The sequence below is a fragment of the Micromys minutus genome (genome assembly GCF_963924665.1).
Source record: "Micromys minutus genome assembly, chromosome: 23".
NCBI lineage: Eukaryota > Metazoa > Chordata > Mammalia > Rodentia > Muridae > Micromys > Micromys minutus.
The window spans coordinates 10,651,311-10,678,962 of NC_137958.1; the positions used below are offsets into that span (position 1 = coordinate 10,651,311).

General features: G+C 47.5%; 1 protein-coding gene across 4 annotated transcripts; it reads right to left on the reverse strand.

The window, feature by feature from the left end:
• Nucleotides 1–1,396: 1,396 nt before the first annotated feature.
• Nucleotides 1,397–27,652, reverse strand: NUB1 (negative regulator of ubiquitin like proteins 1). 4 transcript variants are annotated; one of them, XM_080936135.1, is made up of 15 exons: nucleotides 27,471–27,652; nucleotides 24,381–24,498; nucleotides 19,057–19,224; nucleotides 17,479–17,537; nucleotides 16,621–16,691; nucleotides 14,982–15,164; nucleotides 14,734–14,825; nucleotides 13,390–13,496; nucleotides 8,001–8,184; nucleotides 7,285–7,392; nucleotides 6,362–6,514; nucleotides 5,068–5,214; nucleotides 3,849–3,944; nucleotides 2,969–3,146; nucleotides 1,397–2,784 (listed from the first exon to the last, which is right to left on the reverse strand). In XM_080936135.1, exons 1-15 carry the CDS (start codon nucleotides 27,539–27,541, stop codon nucleotides 2,606–2,608), a joined length of 1,914 nt encoding a protein of 637 aa, XP_080792261.1. In that variant the 5' UTR covers nucleotides 27,542–27,652; the 3' UTR covers nucleotides 1,397–2,605. The 4 variants fall into 4 exon arrangements, with proteins under 4 accessions (XP_080792261.1, XP_080792262.1, XP_080792263.1 ...); XM_080936136.1 differs by having other exon boundaries at nucleotides 24,381–24,511; nucleotides 27,471–27,603; XM_080936137.1 differs by lacking the exon at nucleotides 27,471–27,652 and adding an exon at nucleotides 27,393–27,458 and having other exon boundaries at nucleotides 24,381–24,511.

The window sequence follows — 27,652 nt, forward strand, 5'->3', positions numbered from 1 at the left end:
AGACCTGGAGAGATGCTGGGACCCGAGTCTGACTTGTTTTGCAGTGGCCCATGGCAGGGCATGCGCCTGCCCTCGTGACCTTCCCTGCTGTGAAGGAAGGGAAGGTACTTCTCGTCCATGCAGGATGCTGCCAGGTTCTCTCAGCTTAGAGAAAATGGGGATTTCTTACAAAAGCTACGGAGCTAGACTGTCATACTGGCAAATTAGGAAGAACTCAAATACATACTCAAAGAACTCTTAAGTTGTCTTTGGTTTCCTTTTGGAGGTCTACTGCTAACTGTGACCTCCAACACTTGTCCTGGTCATCTCCCTTCTAGCCAAGGGCTTGTGAAGCCAGGTCATCTATACAGTGGCCTTAGGAGAGGACAGGAATCGAGGGACCAGCTCTTCAACTAGCTTATCTGCTTTGGGGAAAGCACTGGAACATTTTGCATTGGTCCAGCCCAGCCACTGGGCTCCACCTTCTCCAGCACGGAGACCTTGTTTCATGCCGAGGACATGAGGGTGGAGGACATGAGGGTGGAGGACATGAGGGCGCTACACAGTCTTCAGGTTCCCAGCAGCTGAGGGCTGCATATGTGTGGGGCTGTCAGATGCTGAGCCACAGGTTCACTGTGGACACACCGGGAAAAAGTGTACTTCAGTTCATCCCAATAACCATCCTTTATGCCTGCCCCCGTCCTCCAGCCTCTGGGTGTCCAGCCCAGTCCCCACCTGCTTTGTGGGGCTCTGCGAAAGCTCTTGGTAGCTTTTCACCTTCATTCCTCTCCTCACAACACACCCTCCTGGTGTACCCAGAACCATTTCCCTCCAACTCATAAATCATTCTCTCCTGTCTCTTTCCCCTACACTGTCCAGAACAGAATTTGTACTAATCCTCACCAACTCCACCCCAGTGGCTGCTAACTCTCCAGCGCCAGCTCTCCTTTATGGCTGCCACACTCTAGATCGAAGCATCTTGCTGGCAGTGTTTACCCGTAGCCCTACTCCAACACTGCACCTCCATAGGTGGACACATGGAGTCAGGGCCTGTGGGCATGGCAGTGCCACCGTGGTTGGGAAGCCAGCAGGCACAGCTAACGCCATGCCCAGGATGGTACCTGGCTGGCATTTCAAGGCATCTCCCCTCACACTGCACTTGTTAACACAGACTCTGATGGCGCGCTTCAAAACTCTTCCCTGAGTCCTGCTCATTCCTGAACCCTGACTTTCCCTGGAAGCTGGAGATGTAGCCCACAAAGGCCCAACACAGGCTCTGCCGCAGAGCCACACTCTAGCCTCCATGCTGCTTGAGGGCTACGCTCCCCTCACGTCCAACAGAACGGAATGATCACATGAACAACTGGGAAGCAACTGCATTAGACCAAAGACATTCAAGTGCATTCCCCATGTTTATTTACCAGCATCATTCACTTCCAAAGAACAGCAAGGGGGCCAGCAAGAGCATCAGGGAGCTGGGCTTGCCACCAAGCCTGACAACCTGACTTCAGTCCCAGGTAGCCACATGGTGGAAAGAGAGAACCAATTTCCACACATTGTCTTCTGAACCTCCAGACTTGTACTATGGTATGTTTGCCCCATCCCCCACACAAATAAATGTGTAATTAAAAATAATAGCTAGAGACGATTATACTTGTCCAGCTTAGTTTGCTGCCAAGGCTTCAGATGAAATGAAAAGCTCTCGGGAACACAGTAGCACTTGGCCCACACCACATCTGGGTGCTACCCTGCCTGGGTGCTAGAAGGCTATCTGCCTGGTTCACACCCAGAACTAAGCAACCAAAGGCTGACCGCTCCCCTCTTCAGCAACAGTCTTCTGTGACCCAGCTACAGGAAACCCAGGGAGAGAATTGAGAAAGCAGACCACAATCTCAAGTCTCTTGGCTGTCCATAAGCTCTGTCTAGAGATGTTAATTAAAAATAACTTGCTGTGGTTAGCATTTAAAACGTTTTCCATTTAATAAAAAGATTTTCATTTTGTATGAGGAATTTAGAATCCATATCAACTCTGATTTTGCAACCTTAAATTTTAAGTACAGATTCTACTGATCGGAGAGCACAAAACACTGACATTTCTAGATCAAGGTATCTGCACCATCTGCCATGGCGACGGCAGCCCGTACCTCACTGCTGTGCTCCACAGCGCTTGGAATGAGGACTCAAGGGTGAGGCAGGGCAGCAAGGGCTGAGGTAAGCTTGCACAGCAGATGTGGTGGCGGAGGGCAGTTTCAGCAGCAGGACCGTGGGGAAAATGCATAGGAGGGCTAGCTGAGAGGAAGACAGGAGACAGAGTCCCAGGCCCTCTGCAGATCTCCCAGGACTACTCTGCCTCCAGGGGATCTGTTTCCCTGTTCTGGATGGAAAACCAACAGAGTGGCAGTCAGGGACGCAGACCTAGAGGAGGAAGGGGAAAAGCAGAGCTGGGCCGGGGAATTCCCTTTCCTCGACTGTCCTCTGACTGACAAGTCTCTTCACTACGCTGGGTCCCCGTACCTGCGGAGGAAGCCTACTTAGAGCAAAATCGTTGAAAAGCAAGAGGAACGCAAAGAAGCATTCAACCATTCACAACGACAATTTATAGCAGAAACGTAGCACTTATTCCCCTTCAGTTGTTCTTCGCGGCAGAACTTATACTCTCGACGTAGGACAAGTATTCAGCAATAATGACTTCTTCGTCCTCCAGCGTGGAGTCCAGGTAATCCTCCTCGTGCTCCGGAATGTCCTCCAGGATTTCATTGACAGCCTCTGTCTCCATGTCTTCATCTGTCGAGGCACTAGAAGTCCCTGCAGTGAAACACTACAGGTCACAGGAGGCCCCTGACTGTGCCTTTGGTAGCTACCTTGTCCTAGCAGAACCCTAGGGATGCCCCCTTAGCCTCCAGAATAACTGCTGCCTCAGACTCAGCTGCCATCAGCTCAGACTGGGCAGAGTGCCAGCAACAGTGAGGCACCCAGACCTTAGACCTACCTGCAGAGTCAGACGGGGAAGTGGACGGTGTGGGGGAGGAGTCCTCTCCTGAGAACTGCAGGTCAGGAGGGAGGCTTCCTCCATGGTGTGCAAGGGTCTGGGCTGCCAGCTGGACATTGCCTCCAAACACCCTTAACGCAGCTTCAGCCACCACTGTGTCAAAGCCCATGTACACCAGCTAGGAGAGATCACAGGGTCAGGGCTGCCATGAGCTCTACTCACACAGCCATATGTAATTAAAGAATGCAGAATGCATCCTTTGGCCTTTCTGAGAAGTTCCTCTTCAGCCTCCATAGACACTGGGCCCTGTAGAAAAGGCCTCTACAGACCTGCTCTAACAGGTCCTAGGCACTCACTTCAAGACTGGCCACCTTGAGTCTGAAAGCAAGTATATGGCAATCTAACCACGAGTGTGAGTTAAGGGGCCACAACACATGGGCCATGCTGACACGTACACAGGACACAGTGACATCCTCTTAGGACCCAGGAAGAGAAATGGGACCACCGTAACAGTGGAACTTGGGAAAAGGGCGGATGGGAACTGAAGTCAAAGGGCCTCCTGCCGTAGTGCTTCTGGCTGTTTTCAGGGACCAGAGTCTCAGCATGTAGTCCTGGCCTGGTACTCGCTACATAAACCAGGCTGGCCCTGAGCTAAAGACCCACCTGCGTCTGTTTCTAGGTGCTAGGTAATACTAAAGGTGCGCGCTATCCCTTCTACAGAGCACCTCTCAATTGAACCCCACAACCACATCCACCTTGCTGCAAACGCCTGAGGCCCTCCCAGAGATGCTGAACGCCTAGGAGCAGGCACACCCCATCCCACCAGCATCCGACCCACTCCAGCCAGCCCTGCCCCAGGTAGAGAGCACCTGTCACTCACCTGGTCAATGCTTTCCTGCGAAGGACTTGCTTGGCGGCTGTTGCTTTCAGAGTCTGAGTCCTGTAACCACCACATGTGGGGGTTACTGAGGAGAATCTGCAAGCACAGGCAGGGACATTGTTTACTCACCAGCCACAGCACCATCCCACACGCAGGCACACAGCCCAGACCATCCACTTGTGGGACACATGAGTGCAGAAAGTCCCATGTGCAGAGCGCCATGAGGAAGAAAGGGGGCTCTCAGCTGGCCAGGGAGACCCCAGGGTCCTCCTGGTTTACCTTCCAGGTATGAGGACGTGACCCACCATACCCGGCATTTTTACTGGGGTTCTGAGTCTCAAACTCAGGTCCTCATGCTTACAAGATAAGCACTTTCTAACTGCCGCCTCTCCAGCCTCATGCCCTTGAGCTAACTGGTTGGATCTCACTGGTTTCTTCAGGTAGTTACTTTCCTGATTTTTATCTGTCCAACACAAAACCTCAAGCTTCATATTCAAATTACATTATAACTTAAAATACATATGAACCCGGGATGGTGATGTCCACCCTCAGCCCCATACTTAGGAGGCAGGGGCAGGCAGATTTATGACTCTGCTACCAGCCCAGTCTACATACTGAGTTCTGGGACAGGCTGGGCTACATCGTGAGACCCTGTCTCAAAAAATAAATAAAACAAATACACATACATATGCATGTGTGCTCATGTACACGCACGCACGCACACTTGCACAACTAAAACTTTGGAGAAAGTGGGGCAGAGCACGGGTGTGGTGGGCTGTCGCCTGAAGTACATAGTGACCTTGGTCCCTGCCAGGCCAGCTCCATCACCAGCAATATCCCCCATCCTGAGTCCCAGGCCAGCATCTGTCCTGCTGCCCCTGTGCACCCATCTGTCTAGCACTGGCGTGTGGCACTTGAGCAGAGTCCAGGCTGCAGCACAAAGCTGAGCCTCCTGACCAAGACCGGCAGGAAAAGCTGCTGCTGTGCTGTCACTTTTCGGATTTCTTTTAAAAGTCCTTTTGCCAAGAGGTAGCAAGAGAGTAAAACCAGCAAGCAAGCATTTTATTCAGACACGTAACACTGAAATGCAACCAATCCCTGCACGTTGGAAAGTCCCTAAAGTCCCAGGCCAGGTGACCAGGGAGGACAGCAGATCTGACTGCACCCCGCCTCCACATGCACAGGAGCCAGGCTGCTCACACCGAAGGGGAAGCATTACCTTCAGAGCATCATCCAGGTTGCCTCTGGCCTGGTGAAGGGCTTGTTTGGCAGCTTGTGTAGAGTAGCCCATTCCTTTCAAAGTGTTGACATTTTCCAGACGACGTCTCCTCTTCTCCTTCTCTTCCTTCCGTATCTGGGCCAGTTCCTTTAGGAAAACAAGGCCCAGTGAGCTAGAGGAGGAGGCAGCACAGGAATCTGCAGGGCGTCCCAGGGACCTCTACCTATCCTTGCCAAGAAAAGTGGCTGGAGGCACAGGGACAGGGTTAGGGTTGGGCTTAGGCCCAGGAGTGAAAACAAGCACTTCGAAATGGAGGGGGAGAGGGATGGGGGCGGGGCAGGGTAAAAAGATAACATCTCAAATGTAAATACAGAATGTTGGCATTAGGTTGCCCCTTCCCCTGGCAATGGCTTCACCCACAGGTGACAAGAACCTGGTACATCCATCGCCATGGGAACAGCCAAAGCATTCCCAGAAGACATCGGTTCAAAACCCCACCTTCACCTGGGAGCAAGTGACGTCACTACCCCTACAAAAGACTGAAATCCCTCCTCCTCTTCCTCTTTTTCTCTTCTCTTCCCTTGACCTGTTAATTTCTAGCTTTGAGAGAAGACTGAGCACATCACCAACTCTCTGGAGCTCGGGTTCTTCGTTATACAACATGGTGCCTTTCTCTTGTACAACTTTAGAATTATAAAGCTGTGTGTGTGTGTGTGTGTGTATGTGTGTGTGTTTACTTGTTATATAGACTATAGCCTTTAAGATCTCATTTTTATGATCTGACATGTTTCTGGGCAAGAAGGCAATCCTAAACTAACATGGTGGCCTCACATCTGCCTTTGAAATAACTTCCAGAAACAATATGGTGTCAAGGAAGATCCTGAGGAGATGAGAGGTGTAACCTGACAGGAAGCTGACATGATTAAGATATTCTGGTAGGGGTGTAGCCCTACCATGGACACTTGCTTAGCACTGGTGCAGTCCCAGGTTCCTTTCCTCCCCAGCACTGCAGAAAACCAGGCAATCCTAGTTCTCATAGGTACCAGCAAGGAGGATCAGCAGAGCAAGGTTACCCTTGGTTTTGGAGCAAGTTTGAGGCTAACCTGGGCTACATGAGCCCATCTCAAACAAAGGGAAGACAATGTATTACCCCTGCCCTCCTGACCCTGAGCTCCCTCTTCTGGCCCTCTGCCTGGTCTTTTTCTGCCCAGTTCAAAAATAAAATTACAATGTTTCTTAACCTTCTCAAAGGGTCAGAGCCTCCTGGGTGCTGCAGAGAGAAAGGAGAACTCACCTCTCTGCGGTTGGAAATATGAGTGGCTGCATGGTCCACATTTCCATCACAGGCCCGCAGGCCCAGCCTTGCTTCCTGGGCAGTGAACCCCAACTGTAACAAGTTGTGGACTTTCGATGGATCGATGTAAAGCTCTTTAAAGAGCTGACGTGCCTGCAAACAGGAAGGAGAAGAAGCCTCACTCGACAGTAGCAACGTTAAAGTTTGGTAAAGCTAAAGGCCAGGAGTGAGTTCCTATGTGAGAGACTCAGACAGATGCCGGGCTTGTCCAACTGTCAGACATAGGAATGAAAAAACATCTCTGCCTGATTATCACACCCATAACACAGTGCACAGATAGGCGGGATGCTGCAGTAGTGCCAGAGTGAGACACACACAGACACACACACACACACACACACATTCTCTCTCAAAAGATTTATTTTTGATGTATATAAGTACACAGTCAATGTCTTCAGACAGACCAGAAGAGAGCACTGGATCCCACTATAGATAGTTGTGAGCCATAACAATTATGGTTATTGGGAATTGAACTTGGGACCTCTGGAAGAGCAGTGAGTGCTCTTAACTGCTGAGCATCTCTGCAGCCCTGGCAGTCTCTCTTTGATGTACTGGTCTGCCCTGACTCTCTGGCCCTCTCTGCTGGTGGCAGATGGACCAGCAGGAACAACAGGAGCCAAGGCCCCAGAGCTCTAGCCAGGCCTGCTCATGCAAGGCAGAAACCACCTACTGAGAGCCACTGCCATTATGAAGAGTCTTCATTACAGCCCCTTGCCTGATCCCCCAGACACAAGAGTTTCTGCTGCTAGTGAGGGAGGGATAGGAAGGAGGTGCAGGACTCTGACGGATCAGTGAGCACGGCTCACAGAGCACCCACTGCCTAGGCATAGGGAGAGGTGGGCAGATCCACCAGCCTTCCTTACCTTGTTGAGGTATTCCCGAGCCTCCTCTCCATTTCCACTGTGATAGTTTCGGATTCCCTGAAGCAAGTAGAGTCTTAAAAACAACACCTTCTCTTTCCCACAATTTCCCTGAAGTTATTGGAAGAAAAAGAATAAGGAGTCTTATTTCTAATTAAAGGGTCACGTGGTCACTGCTGTAACTGTGCCATGTCTCCACAGTAGCAAGATGGCAGCACTGTCATTGGGACGACTTCCAAACAGTATCTCTTCCACATGAAAGGGATCAGTCAGGATGCCTAACTCTAGCCACCACAGGCCATGACTAAGTCACTGATTCTCCCCTGGTCAGACGGATTGAGAGGGGTGGTCTACATAGAGAACTGTCTTTAAAAACCACCACAGAAGCAGCAAGACTAAACGGAGCATGGGAGTGCGCACTGTAACCCAAGACTCCAGAGGCTGAAGCAAGAGGATTAAGAATTCAGGGACAGCCTGGGCTACATGAGACTATCTCAAACAAAACCAACCAACCATCAAAAAAAACCCCAAAAAGACAACAAAGAAACTAAAACACAACAAAACCCAGGCAGATTCATGAAACTCTCACTGCCCGCTAAAGCTCTTTACAAAGAGGTGTTATCTGCTGGTGTCCTGATGAATCACCTCTGGCAACAGTTCCCACACCTAGGCAGATGTGCCCCAGATGTGGGCTGAGACAACCAATCACAGTGACGTACTTTTATGTGGACCAGTCTCTGGTGATTCTCTCCGTAACAATTTTTGAAGCACTTCTGGGCCAAGTTCAGCTTTTTCTCTGCATCATCGAGACATTCGAGTTGTTCCAGGCGGAAGTAGCACCACACGATGTCCAGCTGGAGGACCGCGTAGTTGTCCACTGTGTCTAGCAGCTCCTTGCACTCACTGCAGGAGAAGGAACGTTCAGCCCTTCAGGGGTCCCTGGAAAGCCTTTTAGCTCTTGGTGTGTTTCTAGGACTAACTAATGGGTCCTTTATTTACAATATGGATCCTCTGAATGGATAAAGAGGAATCAGGGTCCAACAGCAGCATGGTAGCATCTGGCTCAGGACAGGCTTCCAGCCCCGGCTGTGAATTACAATCAGCAAGACACAGGACTCTCTCTTTGGGGATACTGATGCTGAGGACCTAATTAGGGCAACAGTAACAACACTCTCCAGGAAAGGAGTTGGATGTCCTATTGCTAAAATCTCCCTAGGAGATTCTAACATGCATAAAAAGTTGATACACTGCTTTAAAGACCCCCACATCCAAAACCTTCAACTTCCTGAAAATGCCCCAGCTGATGGTAGTTCTGACAAGACATTCATGCTCAGGGACTTTCTCACTGGGGGACCAGTCTGGAAAACACCAGGCTAAATGCCCAGCTGACTCTTGAGGACCCATGAACAGGCTGAGCCAGACACAGGGAAAGGAATGCAGACGCTATTCATGAATTATTTGTTTGTACTTTAAGTTCTGATAATGCTCAATGCATAGTGCAGACCTAACCCTCAAGACAGAAAGTATCTGCAGCTGCAGTCCATACAGATGACTCCAGAGCTTTGTCCACCTGCCTCCACTTGCCTTGCCTATCAAGACATGTCCATCCAAAAGCCTAATGAATTAGACTTTGTCACTACCCCACAAGGCTGCACACAGTTCACTGGAGGCAAGGACATAGAGAACAGTGGTTCTGCACGCATTCTTCCCTGCCTCTTCTAGCATTGCCATTAGTCCTGTATCTGAGCACATATCACACACACACACACACACACACACACACACACACACACAGAGAGAGAGAGAGAGATAGAGAAATAGAGAAAGAGTGGGGGGTGGGGTAGGGTAGGCCCAGAGAAAGAACATCCTCAACACAGCCTGAAAACTGAACTTGAGAGGAGGCAGAAAGGCTGCAGGTGAAAATCCGCTCTAACATCAAGGGAGCTGCCCTGCTCTGCACCCTGACGGGCCCACCTTTCTGAGACAGAAGGGCTGACTCATTCACAGAATGCAGTGGGCACTGTGCCATCCATTCATTAACTTCTGAGGCCTATGAAAGGCTCTTTCAATACCTACAGGACAAGGGCAGAAATGAGCCAGAACCCAATCATGTGTTGCCAGAACACAAAACCAAAAATGTATCAAAACCCAGGTAGCCTATTAAAGGGGTATGTTTCATTCTATTACTCAAAAATCAAACTGAGCATAGTGAAGCAAGCCTTTAATTCCAGCACTCAGGCGGTGAGGCAGGTGGACCTCTGAGTTTGAGGCCAGCCTGGTCTGCCCAGAATTCCAGAATATCTATATCTACCAGCCAAGACTCTGCTGAGAGGGAGGGCGGGGTGAGAAAGAGAGAGGGAGGGGGAGGCGGGGAGAAAGAAAGGAAAAATAAAACAACACCTGCACTGTAGTTTTGAAACTGATAGGCTTAAATTTGAACCAGATTGTGCCAATTGGGAAGGAAAAGCTAAAAACAAACCAACAACAAACAGCCTAAAACTGTTTTAAAGAACTGTGTAGCCAGAGCTACACAGAAAAACCCTGTGTCAAAAAAAAAAAAAAAAAAAAAAAAACCCAAAGGGGGGGAACCCCCGAAAATAAAGAACCCCCCCCAAAAAAACCCACAAAGAAGCAAAGTGTATCTCTATTCATTATGACCTGGCCTGCAGTTTAAAAATGAAAGCACTAAAGTTAATTTGACTTCAGACTGCTTACCAGAATTTTTCATTTATTTTTACTTATGTTTTGTGTGCGTCCATGCAGTACCTATGGAGGAAGAGGGTGCTTGCTGGGAGATGTTTTTGTGCACTGCATATGTTACTTCTGTACTGGGGGATCTGGTTGGTGGACTTCATGATGAATCATTTGACTCAGCACTTTGTAAAACATCGTTCTCTGTCATCTCATTGGTCAATAGGGCTGACCAATAGCTGGGCAGGAGAGGGAAAGAGGAACTCCCCAGAGAGAGAAGAGAGGGACTCAGGTGGGCACAGGGAGACTAAGATCAGGATTTGTCCAGTTATAGTGCCTGAAGCTTACATACAAATATAAAGGCCTTCATATCGTTTTTCAGGAAAAAGAGCAGGTGTAGAAAAGCTTTTACAGGTGTTGGATTCCCAGGAACTGGAATCAGATGCAAGTGCGAGGAACCGAACCTGGGTCCTTTGCCAGAGCACCCAGTGTTCTTAAACACTGAGCTACCTCTCCATGGCACGAGAACTTCTTATGCTCTCTAGAGTTTATGACTCTAAGCTAAGCTCTGGCTTCAGGAAGCCGTCTGTCGTGTTGGATAGCTCTCAAGGCCGTCTGCCATCTCAGCAATCTCTGTGTTAAATGGAAGGCTTCCACTGCTCTTCCTTCACTTTATTGTTTCTCGATGACTCTGCACCGTGCGCCTCGCGTGGACACTGCGTACTCTCCACCTGAGGTTTCCCTGTGAGCCTCTGCACAGCTTCCACACCACACTGTCACCTGTTCAAGCCTTGAACCCAAGGAACATAGCTACTGCCTCTGTCCTGATGACTAACTGCTTCTGTTCGCTGATTCCCTTTTTCATGTCTCTGTGGGCTATGATTTGTCACTGGGAACTGCATGCTTTTGGTAACTAAATATTGAGCCTTATTAGGGATGCATGAAAGTTACATGAAAACAGTAACTGAGGCCTCCTATTCCTGGAAAACTTTGAGGCTGGGCTGGGGACAACAGCGGTTGCTGGGCTCCCGCTGAAATAATCCCTTCCAAAGGCTCCACTTGCTACCCTGTGACCAGGGTTGTCTATTTCTGTTGGTGTGAATACAAACTGCTCCTGATCCTCTGTGAGCACCAAGGGTCTTCCTGCTACTTCTTCCAAGTGGTCCCTACCCAGCAGGGGGCGGCTTCTTCCCATGCAATACTGGTCACCTCACTGGACATTCAAAGAAACTGTAGGGCTCTCCCTGGCCTCCTTGGTTGCCTGGACACCTAGTTCTACCTCAACTTAGGGAGAGGCCCTGCCTGTCTTTTCCCACCCTGAACTGCTGGGAGCTGCTGATTGCTTTATTTTGCCAGGCTTTTTAGGTCCTTCATGACACAGTAAACCAGTAATCCTGTTGCTCCGTCAGGCAAAAAGGGCAGTGGGTGTGGTTCATGGTACAGCACAAGACCCAGTTCATTTCCCGACACAGACAGAAACACACACACAATGGGAAAAGAAACTGTTTTGGCATAGTAGCCACTGTTCATGAGTAAAAAGTCATGAAATAAAACTTTGGTTTACTTGGGGAAAATGGGAAAAATAAGAAAAGAAAATGGAATGTGGAGGTTTCTTCCATCAGCACCGGGGCTCCTGTCACAATTGACTTCCTTCATGAAGAGGAATCATACAAGTGCACAGATTGGCCAGACAAAGAAGATTCTCTACCATTATATCTGGAATGTTCCTCAAGGACCACACGTGACAGCTTGGGCCTAAGCATGGTCATACTGCAAGTAAGTGAAACCAGGAAGTGGTGTGTCCTTGTGTCCTTGTGTCCTTGTGTCCTTGTGGGTGTCCTTGAAGGGAACTAAGTCTGGTGGCTAGTCTTTCTCTCTCTCGGTATTACAGCCACACAGGCGTACAGCGCAGCTCCTCAGCCATGCACGCACACCACAAAGCAGTAGAGAAAGAGGGGCAGGGAAGCAATAGGGCCAACTGGTTACGAGCTAAAGCCTCTAAAACTGTCAGCTGATAAACCCTGTTCTAAGCCAATCATGCATTCATGACCATAAAGGAAAGATGACTACACCTGCTACTTAGTGAATGTCTTCATGAATCAAGATAATGACATGGGAATTTTCATTGTGGTCTTCTGAGATCTGAAAATCATTTAAATGATTAGTCCAGGGAGAAAAGGTTGAGAAAAGCCCACACAGAGGAATTAAGACTATTTCTTAACACCTACAATAGCCAGACTATAAACCTTCCTAAGTTCACGACAGCAGCTGCTTCCTCCAGAGATCTGAAATCTTCTCTAAGGACATAGGAACAACCGTGCAAAGGCATGGAATGAAGAGAACAAAGCAGCAGGGACAGAGGTACAGGGCCAGACCCTGAAGCCCAGGCCACCCTCTCATTCCTCCCAGCCCTGCCTTTCCACTTCCTCCATCACCTGGGACAATAAATCTCCTTTGTGTAAGTTAGCTTGAGATTTACACGCAGCACTACCCCTTGCAGCTAGAAAACATTTGTATTTGGTTTTGTTTTGCAGACATGTAGAAGACTGTCATGGGAATCCATCAAACAGAAAGCCCACAATGAGGCTGTTAACTCTTGACCATTTTCCAGAATCAAGTCTATCTCAGGATCCAACATGCCCAGATGACATTCTTTACCATTTCCATGAACGGGAACTAGGAAATTTGGGGAACTTCAGAAGCTACTAGCATCGGGACAAAAGGAAACGGGCCAGCCACAGGTAGAGGAAGAGCACAGATGTATGAAGCACATCAGATGTGTAGAAGCTCTTGTTCAAACCTGTGTGTGCGTGTGTATGTATATATCTCCACCCACCCCCCAGGAGAGAAGGTGTTGCGGAGTAGCCCAGGCTGGCCTACAACTTGTGCTGAGATAGCAGAATTCACTCTTGGCTTTACCAGTTAATACTCAAGAAGAAAAAAAAAAAATCAAACCTTTGTTTGAACACCTTTGATGAACCAACTAAATCTGAAAACTAGTAAATAAGGCGAAAGGAGTCAGGCATTTCTTTCTTCCTGTAAACCCTGGACCTCAGCAACACCAAACAGCTCATGAGGCAGAAGCTTCTTCTCCTAGGAATGCAGCAGCAACCGCAGAAGAGTGACAGGGTTCGGGCCAGCACTGTCCACACTGAACCACTCACAAGGTGGGGAGCAGCGTTCCAATAGCTCCGGTGGCAGTACCCCTGTGGGTGCCGAGCCTACTCCTAGGGTGGAAATAGTGGGTGTTCTGCACAGGTAAGGGGGCTAGTCAGAAATACAAAGGAGGTATTGGTGTGCATTAACTCCTCGATCCCAGAACCCACTACAGGGTGGAAATCAGCCTGAAGTTACAGGCAGGAGGGGACTGGGGGGGCTCCCCTTACACTGGTATCTGCTGGATGGAGAAGCACCTACCAGAAGTATCTGTCAGCATCCAGAAGGCACGGCAAGGCAATTCCATACTCTTTCCTTTTCAGGAAAGCTCTGCCCTTCTCATGGTATCCCATAGCTAACATAAGGGCCTAGGAAAGAAGGTACATCTTTAAAAATAGTACTTTCAAACAAGTCAGTACAGCATTAATACAACAAATTAAAAGCTGTATTAGCCCCACTGAAAAGCAAGGTGAAACCAACACTCCTCAGTCTACACTGGAGTCAGCTAAGCTCCAACAGAGCTTCAGCTTGGTGAAGCCATGCAGCCTCTCAAGCCACACCGAGAGTGGCACCAGTCCGCTTTCTTTGGCTCTTCCACCTACTGAGTCACATCCACATCTATCTGCCTTCAGGACTAGACAGTGATGAGCAGTCAGGAATCCTGTGGGCTTCCTAAGGAGCCCTGCAGTGTGGTACAGGCTGTGATCACATCTGGGATACCGAGGAGGGAGGACACAGGATGGAGCCCAACCTGTCCTAAGCAGCAAGAACCCAAGTAAGAACCTATGATCATCAAGGACGGCTTTGGTTGTGGTTTTGCTTTTAATTTGGGGTCCCTTACTTCATCAGTCTCCCATCCTCCATTTTCACAAGCAGCATCACTACACACTTCCAAGCAATGCCAGCATTTCCTAGACAACTTTTTAAAACATTGTATTTGTGTGTATGTAGGCACATGTGGGTATGCGTGTGCATTTGTGCCATAGCACACATGTAGAGGTCACAGGACAACGTTCAGGATTCTTTTTCTACCCTGTAGATTCTTGAGATAGAACTTGGGTCACTATGCTTGATAGCAAGCCATCTTGCCAGCCCTCCAAAGCCATTTTTAAAAGGTTACAATGGCTTAGACCGCGTACTAAATGAAGGTTTGGTCCCCAGACTCCCCAGATGTAAGGATTACAGGCTTGTCCCACCACATTTGACTTCCAACCTCATTATATAATCTTTAATTACTGTGTATGTGCGTGTGTCTGTGTATATGGGTACAGCATGTCAGAGTGCGTGTGAATGTAGGAAGGAGCCAGCCCTCAGCTTTTGCCATGCAGGATCTGAGGACAAAACCAGGTCAGCAGGCTGAGAGCACAAACCTTTACCAGCTGCCATCCTTCCAGTCCCTGAATTCTTCATTTTAAACAGAATAATTTAAGTGGTGAGGCTTACCCCAAATTGTCATTTAAATATCAAAAAGATACAAAATGAAACAAAAACCCTAAAAATGAATTTGAAGTCAGAGCTCTTCATCCGAAGAAGCTCTTGACTCCTAGGAACACGCACACCCTCACCGAGCCACCCTCCAGAACAAGCCTCCCAAGCCCGACTTACTTTTCTTTCTGCAGGGGGAATTCTGATTGACCTGCCTGTCTGGTTCGCAATGTCTAAGTAAGGCGTCGTGTCTGGATCTACCACCATCTCAGCTGCAACAAAGCCACAGGAGCCTCATTAATTCAGGACGGAACAGCAGTGACTACACTTGAGATGCCAGACTGTGGAAAGGACTCCACAGCAGGCACAGCGCTCCTCTGTGTACCACCTGGATGCATCTAAGGAGGTGACAAGCCAAGATGGCGTACCTCTCTCCGCCAGGATCTCCAGTCCCCTTTTGGTCCTCTGAATGCGTTTCTCCTTCAGTTCAGCCTCGTTCTGTTCCTCTTCCTCTAGCTGCAAGTTTTTCCTCACATCCTCTTCAGACTGTTTCAGCTCCAGCACCATCGCCTTCACATTGTGAGTGACTCCTTGTTCTTCAAGGCTTTCCCCTGGGAACAGCAGAATTGCCTGTCACACAAACTTCCTGGGCAACAGTCCATTTCCTGTGGTAAATGGAGTTCTTTTTTTAATTAAATAATTTATTTATTTTATTAGAATGAGCGTGTGTGTGTGTGTGTGTGTGTGTGTGTGTGTGCGCGCGCGCGCATGTGTGCACGTGCATTTGTGAACAACATGCACGAAGTACTTTTCTACTTCATCCCAGGACCAAACTCAAGTCGCTTGGCAGCCAGTGCTGTTTCCCCACTAAACCACTCCATCAGCCAGGAAAACAGGATTCAAAACCCTGCATTCATTCACACTTGGAGACCAGCAGGCCACATTTACTCTTTCCTGTTTTCTTTTTCTTTACCCTAAGACCAGATTGAAGCAACGAATATCTGAGTACACTAAACACGGCAGGATAAAAGGAAACTGAGAAAATGTAATCACACAAGCTCCTTATCCTCTAGTTGAGAGAAAAACTACCTCAAGCAGCTGCAGTGCAGTAAGGACGGCGGGGCCAGCTCTGGCCATGGTGAACAGCAGAGGTCAAAGGCACCGCCCTGTCTTTCCACCCCACAGATCTAACTCATCTGCTTTTCTGGGACTCAGTTTCCTTTGGTAATAAATGACCAAACTCGAGCCTTAGATTCCTGAGAGACCACCTGGGCTGCTCAAGAGCAATGCCTGTCCAGTTCCACTCCTGCCTCCCGCAGACTGCCCCCAGGGGTCTGTGAGCCACATGCCAGTGCCACCTCACAGAATCGGTACCTCCCATTTCTCTGATGACAAAGGCCATACAGAACAAGGCTCATGTCCACAGGCTTCTCAGCAGCACTCATGACCTTGGACAGAAGCCTGTGCAGTGGGCTTTACTGGGGACTGTATTGTATTTAGCAGTAACTCTGACCTTGACAGGAAGGAGTGCAGCCCTCCCCTGCAACACAGCTATTACCGAAACTGTCTCCTCACAAAGTCAACTGTCCCCTGCACAGGGAAGTTTTCCCTGAGAGTCACTGCTGGAAGACTCACACGGCTCTGTCTGCACTCCACAGTCAGAAAGGTCTCCAACCCACTAGACCCCACTGGGTCCCCTTGACTGTTAGCAGAGTGCTTTAACCTGACCTGCTCATGTCTTTCTCAGGGTTCTCTCTCTTCTAACAGGGAGAATTATGAGTAAGTCTGATCTTCCCCTCAGCACAAACTTCCTTTCTGGAATATTCTGAGACTGCAATGCACATCTCCCTTTCCCACTAGCCAGAACAGGCCAGTGACTATTCACTGGAATGTTCTTTTCTGCCTAACACTTTTATTATGGTAAACTTCTAATGTGATCAACTCTGGAGAATAAATGCATCAAAAGGCCAGGCAGGTTTCAATAGAGGAAAAGCAAAACAACCCAGCAAATAAACACAGAACATAGAAAAGGAATCTGCAGCAGACGCACATTTTGCTATAACATACCTAGTTGAAGCTGTTTCTTATTTATTACGATCTTGATGTAATTTTCTTGAAATCCAAAAGTTTCAGCTATTCTATAAAATAAACGCAGAGTGAGCTCCAGGAGAGCAAGCTTGTCACTTGTTACCTACCACAGACACTTGGATTCTGAGGTCTACTTTGCCGCCTTATACTTGCTACCCACAAACACCCAGGCCCTCCACCCACTGAGCAGTAAGCATCACTTTACAATGAAGCTATATGGTGGGTAGCTACTGGAAGCCATGTGAGACAAGCCCTTTTTAAACTCGGTTCTGAGTCGAGGACTTCAGGGCTGTCCATCTGAGCAGGAGTCAAACACATGTTTGCCATACTTCCCAGCATGCTCTGAAGACCCTGACACTAGGGTGACCCTGGGCCACTGTCTACTTGACAGCAATGAATGAGTGGCACTTCCTGGTTCTTCTTAACCATGATGGAAGCTGAAGAAGTGAGACAAATACGCTAAAGGGACACTTGGGAGGGCTGGCCTTCACTGAAGGTCACAGCAAGTGACCAGCGCCCAAAGGAATGGAATTATAAAACATGTGCTCTCCAGGTTCAAGGCTTCCAGCCCTCAGCCACTTACTCCAGTGCACGTTGGGCACTTCCTCTGTGGGCACTAAGCTGACACCCTCTGAAAGCTGCACTATGCCTAAGAAGCTCCCATGTTGCCTCTCGTGTAGCAGTGTGAGCCCAGCACGCCTGTCATCCACCCTCCACCTTCCTTTTCTCTGCTGTGAGGGGAGGACAGGCCAGCTACCTCTCTTACAGGATGGCTTGAGAGCATCAGAAGCAGGTTAAGAGGGTACACCTGCAGGGACACACAGCTCAGATACTCACTTAGACCTCAGGTCTCTACCGGTGATATGCAAGTGGGTCTCCAACAAGCTTTTCTTCTCCTGTTGCAAAAAGAGAAAACTAAATGTACTCGAGTGTGACGCTCCTTTGAACTGCTGCCCTGCATGTGAAGTTGTGAGGTACTGTCAGGATGAAGACACAGGGATCTACTTAGGGACCAAAACACTGCCTGGAAGGAGAAGCACATCAAACACAGTCCAGCACAGACCAGCAGGGTGCCCTGTGACAGACAGGGCTGCTCAGTGGGATTTGTCACATGCCAGCCATCATTGCAGTCAAATGGAGAGATGGCTCAGTGGACAAGAGAACACACTCCTTAGAGAGAACCTGAGCTTTCTTCCCAGCACCCATTCCCTCAAACTCACAGAGATCGACCTGATTCAGTCTTGCACCACCATCACCTGGCAAAAATGAAATCTTAAGAAAATGTTTAATGGAATTTCTGAAGCCTCCCATGTCATCACCCCTCACAAGACACCATGTCCTGCACACACCCCTCTTTTCTCTAGCCTTGCAACCGTTATTTCCTATCTCTGGACGTTTCACATGAGCAAGACCATAGAGTGCCGGGTCTTTTCTGCACGTTTCTGAGGTTCTCTCCTATTACAGACAATTAGTATCATGTATGTGCCCCACTAGTTGTCTTTTGTGGCACGGGTGTACTTGCTCATCCACACATCCACTGACCAAAGATGGGCTGTGTCTACGTTAGCCTGTTGGAATGCTCACCGTCAGTATCTGCTGTGTGGTGGTTGTACTTGCTAGCATGGGTGTGCATGTGTAAGCAATCCATAGGTTAATGATAGGTGTCTTTTGATTATCTTCCATGTTTTCTTTTTGTAATAAGGGTCTATCATTGGTGCTGCTGGCCAATAAGCTTCAGATCTCCATACACATCCCCAGGATGCTGTACCAGCCAGTGCCGGGGTTACAGGAACCCTTACACACCTGGTTTATCACACGGATTTCAGGGATCCAATTGGGTCCTCATGTTTGCACGCAGGCACTTTTGCTGACTTGAGTAATTTCTCCAGTCAACTCTCCCCTTCTAGCACTTGTGTTTTGCATAGTAAACCTTGGTCACTAGGCCAAGTCATCTCCCTGGCCCATGTGACATTGTTTCTGTTTTGCTTTTCAAAAAAGAGGAACTCGTGGGCTGGCCTTGAACTCACCACATAGGCTGAAGACAACCTTAAGCTACAGGGAGGCCAGTGCCTCCTAAGGGCTGGAATTACCATACGCATTATTATGCCTCACTTCTGTGGCCCACATCGTGAAGGTCAGACAAGAACTAGCCTACCTTGAGTGTGAGAAGGTAAGTCTACATCACCACCTGGGGCTGCTTAGCACTCTGCTTGTACATTTATAACAGCAGCTCGCTGGACAAGGTGATCCTTTCATCCCAGCAATTAGAGGCAGAGGCAGCAACCTGGTCTATATATGGAGATCCAGGACAGACAGAACCACACAAAAAGACCCTGTCTCAAAAACCAAACCAAGCACACCGACAATATAACCATAGCTCCTGTGAGCCCAGCACAGCAGTCTAAAGTCACTCACTTTCCGGAACCTTGAAGGCAGGTACACCTCAATCGTGGCTATCCCAGTTGTTCGATAGTGCTCGTTCCCAGTGCCGCGCTCAATCGCTTTGCATCGGATTTCCTCTATTATGTTCTCCACTTCATTTTCACAGCACTCTAGCCGCTCAGAGTACTTCTTAGCAAGGTCCTAGGAGGAGAAACCAGAAATGGAGGCCAGTGGAGGGCCAGTACAAAAAACATACAAACAAAACGAACCCCCAAAAACCTATATATGTATGTGTGTGTGTATATGTATGTAACAATATATAAAACATATATATAAATGTGGGCTGATGTTAAGGTGATACATGATTGGACAGTAGAGAGGTAGGTGGGGAAAAGGTTAGGAAAATGAGGAGAGAAAGTGAGATTTGAGGAAGAATCAAGATGGAGCTGGAGGAGAGGATCTAGATCCAGGTGGTCTAAATTGGCAATAGGTAGATATGAATATTTTAAAGCGTTTTCATAGGTCTTTTTTTATCTCATATAGAAAGGCAGTTTGTATCTTTGTCCATTAGATGTAAAGGGTTTTTAGATTGAGAATTTAATATATAAACCTGTTTGATAAGCTACCAGGCTTTGGAGTCATGCTTGTGCTGGGCATGCTGGGGTGGTCATATCCACCGGGGGCAGAAGCAACAGGACAGGCGGAGTGAACCGCCCGGGAAAGAAACTGTATGAAGAGTGCACTTGGTTCCACACCAGAGTGTGTCCATGGAGTGACCTCGGGGGCTAATGATAGGTTAAGCCATCCATTTTAATATTTACTGCAATACATATATAAAAATATCATACATATGTACATACACACACACACACACATATGAAGTTCTCAAAGTGACATAATTCTTACAAGTAGATGCCCCCACTGTACTGAAACTCAATTCGGGCTCTTAGAGAGAATTCAGGGAGAAATTAAAACACTCATAAGTAGTAAACATAGGCTTGCTGGTCAAAGTGAGAGTAACTGAGACTATTCCAGAGAGATGGAAGGGAGGGCTGAGACCCCTGTGACCTTAGTAGACTAAGAAGTTACTTTAGGAGACAGTGAACTAGGGCATGAAGGCACTTATGGCCAATAAGCCTGATGCCTGTAGTTGAGGTCAATCTCTGGGCCCTACAAGGTGGTAGGAAAGAACCAAGTGCTTTAATTGAATTCTAACCTCCACAAGTGTCTCTCTCTTTCTCTCTTTCTCTCTCTCTCTCTCTCTCTCTCTCTCTCTCTCTCTCTCTCTCTCTCACACACACACACACACACACACACACACACACACACACCCAAAGTTATAGAGGCTGGAGAGATGGCTCAGTGGCTAAGAGCATCTTTCATTCTTACAGAGGACCAGAGTTTGGGTCCCAGCACCCACAAGGTAGTTTACCGCCATCCATAACTCCAGTTCCAGGGGTCCCAATGTTCTTCCTCTGACTTCCAAGGGCACCAATCATGCATGTGATACATATACATACACACAGGCACATAAATACATGCACTCATACATAAATAACTGTAAAAAACTTCTTAAAATAGCGAACTATTCATTGTCACTGGATGGGAATTGGGGGAGGGTGTTTTGTTTGTTTGAGATAGGGTCTCACTATGTAGCTCTGGCTGTCCTAGAACTCACTCAGTAGACCAGGCTGGCCTTGAACTCACAGATCTACCTGCCTCTGCCTTCCAAGTACTAGGATTAAATGTATGAGCTAACAACACCCGGGTGTTTTTTAAGGATTTTATTATTTTGTATATATGAGTGTTTGCATGCACCTCTGTGCATCACACGTGTGCCCAATGCCCAAGGAGGTGATGAGCCTACTTGTAGGTACTGAGAATTGAACCTGAGTCCTTTGTAAGAACAAGTGCTCTTAACCACTCAGTCAGCTCTCCAGCCTGTGGTTTGTTTTTTTCTTTCAGTGACAGAGTCCTAGTCATAACATATTTTAAATAAGCATCAGGAAGACTGAAAGAACACCAGCATCACTGAAGTTTACTATATCCTTAAAATATATTCTGAGATAGAGATCGAAGCTCCTCTAGGCTGGCCTTAAATCTGCCTGGAGCCAAGGATGATCCTGAACTTCTGATCCTCCTGCATTAACTTCCTGAGTACTAAAATTACAGGCACGCCCACCATGGTTTATAAAATTGTCTTCTTTATATATTTCTGTATTTAAGACTACTCATGTGTTATGTAACTATACTCTGAACAGTGAAAGACCAAGCATAATATACAATGCACAAGAGCCACTTTAACAAGGGCTTGTTTTCAATTTATATGTATCAGTGTAAGTGTATGTGCACATGTGTGTGCAGGTTCCCCTGGAGCTGGAGTTACAAGCAATTGTGAGTCACCGATGTGGGTACTGGGAGCTGAACTGTGGTCCTCAGCAAGCCTTAAACTGCTGAGCCATCTCTCCAGACCTAGAAGAGGCCATTTTAATGTCTATGTTGCATGTCTGGGAGATGCTGGTGTGAAGAAGTCTACAGGACACCAGTCCTGTCATGCATAGAGAGTATCAGCGCAGCACATATATACCGCTTCATGAGAGCAAATGGATGCAAAACCAGCCTGGGTTCAGTTGGCTTGTGCTCCTCTGACTTTTCTAGTTTACTCTGAAGTGCAGCATGTAATCATTAAAAACCAATCTACGCTGCAGAGGTCTCCCCATCCCCACAGCTATCCAAACTGCCCAATTCCCCAGCGGTTCCACAGCTCCCAGACCTTTCACATTTCCAGGCATCGGTCCCCTGCGGCTAGTCAGTTCAGACTGGCTCTAAACCCTGAGCCCCATATAAAGAAAACTCCAGAGACTTATAATTTATCAGTCAGATTTATATCAGTAAGCCCTCAATCCCCACAATGTCCATACAAAGAACTCAAAACTCAATCGACATTGATACAAGCTGCCCACCTAGATTGGACAAATTATCCTACATCACTCTGTTGCTCTTCTATGACATCCATAGCTACCTATGGCTATTTCAAGCCATGTGGATCCAGTTCGTCTTTCTCTCCTATAGGTTCCATCTTGTCTCCTTGTCCTATCTCCTCTGTCTCTCTGTCTCAGTCTCTAAAACTCTCAACCTGCCTTCTTTTTCTAATTCTTTATTTTCCTAATAAAGGCTCTAGCCTTATCTTTCACCTTCCCTCACATGCTTACAGAAAACAATCTACACTGAAGTGTGTGGAGGCAGCAGCAACCCCAGAACCCAGTAAATCAAACAGGTATGAACCAAACTCCTGCCTCAGGCACATCACACCCTTCAGGGCATCCCCAGTGGTGAAGGCTGACTATGTATACAAGGTGATTTTGCCTCAGCGTCCAGAGTGCTAGAATTTCTGGGAGTGTGACTAGGCTCCATTCTATTTTTAATCCAAAAATACATATTATTACTACAAAATAAGAAATTTTTAAAGATAAAGCACAATCAATTTCAGGGCCAGTAGAATGGCTCAACAGGTAGGATCTCTGCCAACAGGGCTGACTACCTTTCTACTACCAGAACCATATGGTAGGAGGAGAGACTCAACTCCTGCAAGTCATCCTGATTCCCCATGTGTACCCCTCCCCCCACAAGTAAATAAATGTACAAAAGCATCACTTTCTAAAACCTCTGATGACTCCAGAGCATGGTGGAGCACAGCTGCAATCTGAGCACTCAGGAGGCAGAGAAGGAAGAGCAGGAGTTCAAGAGCCTAGGGAGTTTGAGGCCAATCTCAGCTGCACGAGACCTGTTTCAAAAAACAGAACACACACCAAACCAACCTAATAACCAACCAACCAACCAACCCAAACCCTAGTTACCTAGAAAGGATTTTTTTTCCCTCCTGATAGCAAGTGATTCTAACATTATCTTGGGAACTAACAGTTCAGTAGGGTCTTGGGGCAGTCCTACAGAATACTCCATGTCAGGTACCATGTGCCAAGCACCAGTCTCCAGGTTACCTCACTGACTGGCCACACAGTACAGGGTTCCACTACGTGTCTGACAATTTACTACAATGACTCAGAAGTCAGAACAAGGTCTGGAATTCTATCTTCCCACAAGGCTACAAGAGAAATCAGAGGAGCAGGGTGTGGTCTGCAAGGCCCTGGGTAGAGTCCCTGTCCTAGCTGGTATGCCTCCCTCACAGCTCCTGGGTGTTTAATGTAGATCTCTGGGGAGCCCATCATTTACATATCTTTATGGAGACATGCTATCAGGCATGACTGATTAAATCCTGGGCCGTGCTGATGAGAGCCATGATTAGCCCCTGGAGGGTAGGATGGAAACTTGCTCAGCTTCTAATCAAGGCTTCTTCCTTCTGGCAGCCACCCTTCCTCCAAAACTGTTAGGGCCACCAAGCCTCATTAGGATGTTAGATGCTCCTGACATCCTAGCCATTCAAAAGTTTTAGCTCTGCCAGGAACTGGAGATAAGGCTATCAGGCCGAGACACCACAGCAAGCAATTTCTCATGGCATTAAAAACAGCACATGCGTGTCAAGGTTTGAATGTCTTCCAAAGGCTGTGTTAAAGGCTTAATGCACGGAGTCCTACTAATGGTAGGTGGGAGAGCCTTTGTGTGATGGAAGGTCCTTGAGGGTAAGGCCTTCAAGGCGGTTACAGGACCCTCTGGACACATCATCCCTTTCAGTTTCCTGGTTTAGGAGATAAGAGACTTCCTTCCCCACTGGGCCCTGTGCGTGAGTGATGCACCTGAGGCAGGAGTTTGGTTCACACCTGGGCATGACTTACAGGCTCTGCGGTTGCTGCTGCCTCCACACACTTCACAGTAAACTATTTCAGCAAGGCCAGAGGAACAAGCTAACCAAACCAAGGCTGGTTTTGCAGCCATATTTGCTCTCATTCTAAAACAGTGCATGCTGTGCATGATTGTTCTGGTGGCACAATCTTTGCCCTGAGGCTTGTCACAATGTGCCACCCCAGTCAAAGTCCCAAGGCTTCAGAACAACTCAAGTTTGAGGAACTTCCGGAACCATGAACCAAAATAACATTTTTCTCTTTTTAACTTAATTTTCCCCAATGACTGTATTATATTTAATATGACTGTGGAATCAGGTAACATAAAAATGCAACGCCAGCATGTGGGAGTGGCTGGTAGCAAAGAGCTTGCACACATAACCTGTGTGAAACCCTGGGCTCTACCACTAGTGCTGAAAAAAATTAAGTAGGAATCTGTTCATTACTAATGGCACTTCTCAAAATTTCCACAGCTGTGCCTGGTCATTTCTGGTGACTTCAGAATAATATTTACTAAGTAGGTTTTGACTCTGCAAAAGATTTACATGTTAAAAAAAATACCTTTAGGGCCAAACCAACTTCTTTATTTTCTTCAGTATATGGAGGTTTCCAAAGTTGAATTCTGTCTTCTCTTAGAAACTGGGTCAGTTTTGCTTGAAGATATTTCTTCTGCGCCATCCTTGAAAGTAAAACTGTAAATCAATGAAACCCACATCACATTTTACAGTGGTTTACACTTTACTCAATCACTGAGTAAGTGGAGTCCCCTCCATGTCTCAGTCAGCTTAACCTAAGCTATTGTATCCAATTATGTGTTAGACAATAGATTTTTATTGTTGTTGTTTGTTTGTTTGTGTTTTTTAAGATAGGGTTTCTCTGTGTAGCCCAGGCTGTCTTAGAACTGTTTCAACTTGGTTCTGTTTCGACAGACCAAGCCGACCTGGGACAGAGATCTGCCTTCCCAGTACTAGGATTAAATCTATAACCAGCCCAGTCCCCAATGTCTACTTCCAACTTGCTAATATGTAGCAAGGAGTAGCATACTCTGGTGTTTTTTGTGGGAAAGGGGAGTAAACCAGGGCATTCTGCATTATAATTCTAGGCCTCTGCTCCACTCTGTGACAGCCCAGCCCCACCTCTCTATTTCTTGCCCTGTCATTCCCAGAAAGACAAGGAAAGGAGCTGGCCAGACAGCTCAGGGGTTAGAGCACTGGCTCTACTTCCAGAAGACAGTATGGTTCCAAATACCCCCATGGCAGTTCACAACCATCTGTAACTTCAGTTCCAGGGAAATCCAAGGCCCTCTTCTAGCATACATACATTCGTACATACATGTCAAACACCCATACACATTTTTAAAAAGGTAATTTTTTAAAAAGACAAAACAAACCCTTTAGTAACCCAATCTATACATTGTAAATTCTTTCACACTTGGCCACTTTAATTCAAACCTAAGACTAAGAATAAAGAAAAGCTAGTCTGAGCTATAAACCATCAGTAATTGAACTAAGAACCATTAGTAATAAATGTTTATAGAGTTGAACTCTGAAAAAAAAAAAAAAAGAGCTAGGTATGGTGCTGTACACCTTTGATCCCAGCATTTGGAGAGCACAGACAGGTAGACCTCTGAGTTCCAGGCCAGCGTCTCAAAATCAACCAATCAATCAATAAATAAAAGAATTTACAGCACCATACCATTTCACTCTTCGTTGCTTCATTTGTTTAGTTTGAGATTTGCTTGTCTTTATGATTTTTTTCTTGGTTTTGTTTTCACTGGTACTTCTGATGTACATACAAAAGCACATCTGCCCTTCAGTCTAACTAGACTGATGTAGAAGGCTAACTTCACTGCTGGGAAACCCCAGGTCACACGTTTGTAAAATCACACAATGAGCCCAGGCCAGAACTGGCATGAGACAACTGCCTACAATATGGACTCTAGTTTGTCTCACAATCCCATGCATGTCCTCAGCATGTAGCTTTCCATTTTTATATAGGTGTGCTGGCATCACACACGAGCACAGCTAGTCCACATGGTGGCCGAGGCTGCTGAGAGTCTGTGGCAGCTGGAACAGGTGTTTCAAGGTTTGCCAAATCCAACAAAATAGGAAGCTCCTCACTCCTCACTGGAGAACATTAATTCCAGAGAGTGGAAAAATATGTGGATTAATATAATTTAAATTTCAGCCTTCTAAATGTAATCCACCTGATCTTCAAGTGTGGTGACTTAAGCATTATCCCATAACCACACTTTTAAAAGGATGCTCAGGTCTGAGTTAGAAACAGGTCATCACGATGACACAAGCAGTGAGTACTGTGTGTATGTCAGAGAGGGAGAGGAGAGAGGGAGATGGAGAGGATAAGGGAGGGAGAGGGGAAGGAAGAGAGGGAGGGGAGAGAGAGAGAGAGAGAGGTAGGGGTAGGGAGGGGAGGATATGACATGTGTTGACTCATAAGCTCACCACAACAAGGCACTTAGGAGCTTTGCAAATACAAATCTCTTAAATCACCAGACACAGGATTCAAATCTATAGAAATTCTGAGAAAAAGATCACTGCCATTTCCTAGGAAGGGTGGCAGGATAATTTACTAGTACCCAAGCTATTCAGAAGGTTGAAAACAGCCTTTCAGACTGTATCCAGCCCACCCACCGTCTGATAAAAGAAGCCAAGGTTATCACAATCCTTCATCTGTACCCCACACTGTTGCCAGGTCAGGTCTGCATAAGATTTTTCCTTTGTTCTTAAAAAGAGAGAGAGAGAGAGAGAGAGAGAGAGAGAGAGAGAGAGAGAGAGAGAGAGAGAGAGAGAGAGAGAGAGAGAGAGAGACGGTCTTATTACTCAGCTCTGGCTGTCCTAGAACTCACAATGTAGACCAGGCTGGATTTAAGGCACAGAGATTGCCTGTCTCGGCCTTCCAAGTGCTAGGTGTGGCATGCCCAGAATAACCTAGGATTTAATGTTTAAGCAAATTAAACCACCGAGGCCGACCACAGTTATGCCCACCTTTAGCTAATTCCAGGACAGTCAGAGCTACATATGAGACACTAATCTCAAAAATAAATAAATAAATAAATAAATCACTGTATTGAAACGTATGAAACTCCAATTACAGACAACAGAATGACATGTGTTAGGTCAAAGGGAAGGAAATCTAACAGCCCAGTTTTCAATTTAACTGGAGAACTGTGTTTCATGTCTGTCGCTGGGCGTTCCACATCATACCGCGGAAATACTTAAGTCATGAATATCAGCCTTCTGAACCGAAAGTGAAACCTTAGGAATCAACGTTAAAAATATCACTTTCACTTGTGTAATAGATCAATCGAGACTGCCTACAGCCTTAGGCACATTCAACACATGTTCTCTCCGGGAAATGAAAAGCGACTAGGGCCTCCTATTTAAGAGTAAAAGCAAGGGAAGAAGGCGGAGACAGTGTGGGTCCAGAAAGCTCGCGTTCTCACCCACGGCGATCCACAGTCTGCGCGTCAGCCCCGGCAGTCAGCTCAGGCTGACGGCGGTATGCCTCCCTTTCCCTCTACCCCGCCGCGGCCACCCGATCGCCCCTGCCCACCGAGCCGATGGCCGCCCCGGCCGCGCAGCCAGGCCCAGGCCCAAGCCAGGGTCGCTTCCAGCCGCAGCAGTCTCTCACCTGCGCCACCACCGGGCCAGCCGCGACCTGCCGAGTGCCCGGATGCCGCAGAGGCCGCCGTTTGTTTTCATTCCGGGTGAGGCCGGCCCCGCCCCCGGCTCCGCCCCCTCGAGCGGCCCGGAAGACGGGTCGTGGGCGGGGGTTGCATGGAAGGGTGGGGCCGAGGGGCTTGTAGGGCGAGC